Source organism: Pteropus alecto, unplaced genomic scaffold (assembly GCF_000325575.1).
Source record: "Pteropus alecto unplaced genomic scaffold, ASM32557v1 scaffold98, whole genome shotgun sequence".
Taxonomy (NCBI): domain Eukaryota; kingdom Metazoa; phylum Chordata; class Mammalia; order Chiroptera; family Pteropodidae; genus Pteropus; species Pteropus alecto.
The window spans coordinates 12,721,600-12,725,883 of NW_006443570.1; the positions used below are offsets into that span (position 1 = coordinate 12,721,600).

At 35.2% G+C, this 4,284-nt stretch overlaps 1 protein-coding gene across 1 annotated transcript in view; it reads left to right on the forward strand.

Moving 5' to 3' along the window:
- The window catches only part of BRIP1 (BRCA1 interacting protein C-terminal helicase 1), a 161,007-nt gene that overhangs the window by 50,114 nt on the left and 106,609 nt on the right, over positions 1-4,284 (forward strand). Inside the window, exons 8-9 of the mRNA XM_006924906.3 lie at positions 475-696; positions 2,751-2,950. Coding sequence (XP_006924968.2) covers positions 475-696; positions 2,751-2,950 — 422 coding nt within the window. The remainder of the gene's footprint in view (positions 1-474; positions 697-2,750; positions 2,951-4,284) is intronic.

Genomic DNA, 4,284 nt, shown 5'->3' on the forward strand with positions numbered 1-4,284 from the left:
CTTCCTTCCTTTCTTTTTACTTATGTATATTTGATTAAGTGATACTGTCTCATGGCTCAAATTTAAAAAATGCAAAAGTGTGTGTACAGAAAAATTTCTCCCTCTCCTGTCCTCAAGTCACTTAGCCCTCACCTTTGAATGCAACCAGTGATATCATTGCTCTTATGTATCTTGCCAGAAATATTTTGCTTAATATCACTTTAATCAGAGCAAAGCCAAACAAACATAATTTTAATAATATATTTATCAAATTAATTTGGAATATATAAGAGCTATACTGATCTAGATCTCTGTTGAGTCAACTAATATAGTTTCTTTAAAATGGTTGTGATTGTAGGTGTGGTGTAATTTTCCTCCTCTATAAAATCTTTGCCTTGTGGCTTTAATGATGTTCCTAAAATTCTGAGATAAACTTGTTTTATTTCTTCTGTTTCAGTATTGGTTCACATTTCAGTTATGCATATTTGTTTTCAGGGTAAATCCTGTTATTTTTATCACGGTGTTCATAAAATTAGTGATCAACACACATTACAGACTTTTCAAGGGATGTATAAGGCCTGGGACATAGAAGAACTCATCAGCTTGGGGAAAAAAGTAAAGGCATGCCCATATTACACAGCACGAGAACTAATGGAAAACGCTGACATAATATTTTGTCCCTACAACTATCTTCTAGATGCACAAATAAGAGAGAGTGTGAGTAGATATTTAAAAATTTGAACTTTTTTTCTACTTACTGGGATATAAGTGGTGAATTTAAAAGCTTTTAGATGTTTTAATGTCTTTTACTTTATTTTTTACTTAAAGTTAATTTATGTAAGTGTATAATCATATTAAAGTAATGAAAACATATTCTAAGGTGTATTAAAAACTGTATTTTAGACCTTGTCATTTTAATTTCCAAAGTAATAAGTACTTTTAAGGACCTAGTCCTGAAGTAGGATTATAGCAGGGTTTTTCAGCCTAAATAGTGGTGACATTTTGGACTGGATAATTCTTTTTTGTGATGGGCTGTCTTGTGCATCGTAGAATGTTTAGCAGCATCTCTGGTTTTATCCACTAGATGCCAGTAGCACCCTCACATTATCACAATCAAAAATGTCTCCAGACATTTTGAAATATCCCGTGGTGCAAAATTACCCTTAGTTGAGACCCATTTATAGCTATCACCTTTCTATTTATGAATAGTCAGAAAGAATTATTTTAAAACATTTATCTGAAAAATCTGTTTTGAAAAACCGATGTTGGGAAAATATGCATCCTATGCAATTTATACTTTGTGAGCTTTTGAGAAGTGAACTTTGGATACAGCATTTATGTTTATTTGCCTTTTTTTTCTTAGAGACATCCAGCATATGAAAAAAAAAGTGAATAACTTTGGTTTACTCAATTGTTATTTCACTCTTCAGATCTGACTGCACAACTCTCATTAGCTTTCTATTTCCTTAAGTTCAGAATTAATAGCCAGTATGTTCACTACCCCTACTCTACTATCTTACCTCTCATTTGGTTGCCTCTTAGCCAGGTCTCTTTCCTCCAAGCAACTGTACAGATTAGTGACAGATCAGTCTTCTAAAATTTTTTTATATCTTTCCTCTGCTTAAAAACCTATTATTGCTCTTTGCTCATGGGGTAAAGTCCATATTTCTTAAGCTTACTCTCAGGATGCTCAGTAGTCTAACCTGAATCTGCCTTTTGAGGCTTCTCTGCTGCAAACTCCCAACTTGAATCCTTTAATAGTTACTTCTTCTTCCTTGTTCTTTCCTATATCCCTGCCTTTGATGACACCTATATTGAAATGAAATGCCCTACTCTCTGTCTATCCAAATCCAAATCCTATTCATCTTTAAACCCCAGTGTATTTCCTGTTTTTTTTTTCTCGTCATCTTCAGCTTTCTGTATATTATATTGTTTCAGAATAACTCATTGACAGTTACTTTGTATTAGTCAGGACTCTTCCAGTCGCACATTCAGATTCAGTAGAGCTTAAGAAAAAATACTTGACTGACTCTTCATTGTGATGGCTCTATTCTCAGGCAAGTTCTTTCCAGTGGGAACAAAGATAACCATAAGCAGCTAGCTGGAAAAAAGAATGTGATCTTACATGAGTCACCCAAAATTACTCTGATTAGCCTTGTTTGGATCTTATATCCATTCTCGAACCAGACACTGTAACTATGTAGGGATGGAATACTTGATTTAATTGACAAGCCCGGGCTCTGAGTCAACTTATGTTGTGAGAATGGTTAACAGATTATTAGTCCTGCCAACATCACGTGGGAGTTGGGGAAGAGCAGTTCTCAGAATGAAGAGTTACAGAACAGACTAAAATGAAAGATACATACTATATTTTATTAGTATTTTCAGAGTCTTTTGAATCTTCTTATTTTAGTTTTAAAGGTTATTTTACTCTGCTTTTTACATTATGTTGGTGGTTCCTTCATGGTGGAATTTTTATACCCCTTTGCATAGCCAGCTGGACCTTGATCCAGTCTCACTTAACACATATTATTTTTGTTGTGGTAGGTTTGAAAAGTATTTTGAGAGTGAAAAGTGGCAAACTCTGAAATGTTGAGCTGATATTTATTTGGCCTTAGTGCTTTAGAAGTTTTAATACCTAGAATCAGTTGCTTATATACTTGCACTTGCAATATTGGCTTATAGTATGAATTATTAAATGCAATAACTTGCCTACTGCTGTTAAGTCCATTTTGCTGAATGTTTTACAGGAAAATTTTTTTATCTTATAGATGGATATCAATCTGAAAGAACAGGTTATCATTTTAGATGAAGCTCATAACATCGAGGACTGTGCTCGGGAATCAGCAAGTTATAGTGTAACAGAAGTTCAGCTTCGGTTTGCTCGAGATGAACTAGATAGTATGGTCAACAATAACATAAGGAAGAAAGACCATGGACCCCTACGAGCTGTGTGCTACGGCCTCATTAAGTAAGAGCACTTGTCTATCGGTGTCATGTGTGCTGCCTTTGTATTAAAAATATTTTATTATGCCAGAGTATTTTAAAGTTAGTATACTTTGACGAGGCTACTTGGGAAATGGATTGTTCCTTGCCAGTTAAACTTTTAAAAATAGGTTAGTCCAAATTTTGTAATGTTCAAAAGAATATAATGTGGGCCTGAATAGGCACTTCTCTCAAGAAAATACATAAATGGCCCACAGACATGAAAAGATGGTCAACTTCACTAGCTATTAGAAAAATGCAAATCAAAACCACAGTGAGATACCACCTCACACCTGTTAGAATGGCTACTATCAACAAGACAGGAAATAATAAGTGTTGGAAAGGTTGTGGGAGAAGAAAAGGAACCCTCATACACTGCTAGTGGGACTATAAATAGGTATAGTCATTATGGAAAACAGTATGGAAGTTCCTCATAAAATTAAGAATAGAGCTACCATATGACCCAGCAGTTCCTCTTCTGGATATCTAACCCCCAAATTTGAAAACATTTCTTCATAAAGATATATGTACCCCTAAGTTCATTGCAGCATTATTAACAGGGGCCAAGACATGAAAACAACCCAAGTGTCCTTCAATGGATGATTAGATAAAGATGTGGTACATATGTACAATGGAGTATTACTGAGCCACAAGAAAGATGAAATGCTGCTATTTTTGGCAACATGGATGGATCTCAAGGATGTCATGCTAAGCAAAATAAGTCACACGGAAAAGTCAAGAACCATATGATTTCACTCACGTAAGATATAAAACTGAAAACAGCAAATGAGCAAACAAGACAAACAAACCAAAACTCATAGGCACAGAGAGCAGGATGATGGTTAACAGAGGAAAAGGAAGGTGTAGGGGAGGTGCAAGAGAGGATAAAGGGGGTCAAATATATGGTGATGGAAGGAAACGTGACTTTGGTGAACTCACAATACAATATAAAGATGGTATATTATAGAATTGTATACTTGAAACATATAATTTTATTAACTAGTGTCGCCCCAATAAATTTAAAAGTAGAGGAATCAGATTTTGACTTGGTGACCACATCTGTATGTTTGGAAGGTGATGCGTTCTACCTTCGCCGGGACAGAAACTCTCGTGTTCAGGACCCTTCCAGACCTCACCCTAAGTATCTTTTCATCTGACTATTTATCTGTATCTTTCATTATATAATAAACCAGTAAACATAAGTGATCCCTAAGTTCTGTAAGCTGTTCTAGTAAATGATCAAATCCAAGGAGGGATCATGGGGACCTCCCACTTATAGCTGGTTGGTTAGAAGCACAGATGACAACCTATGCTTTTACA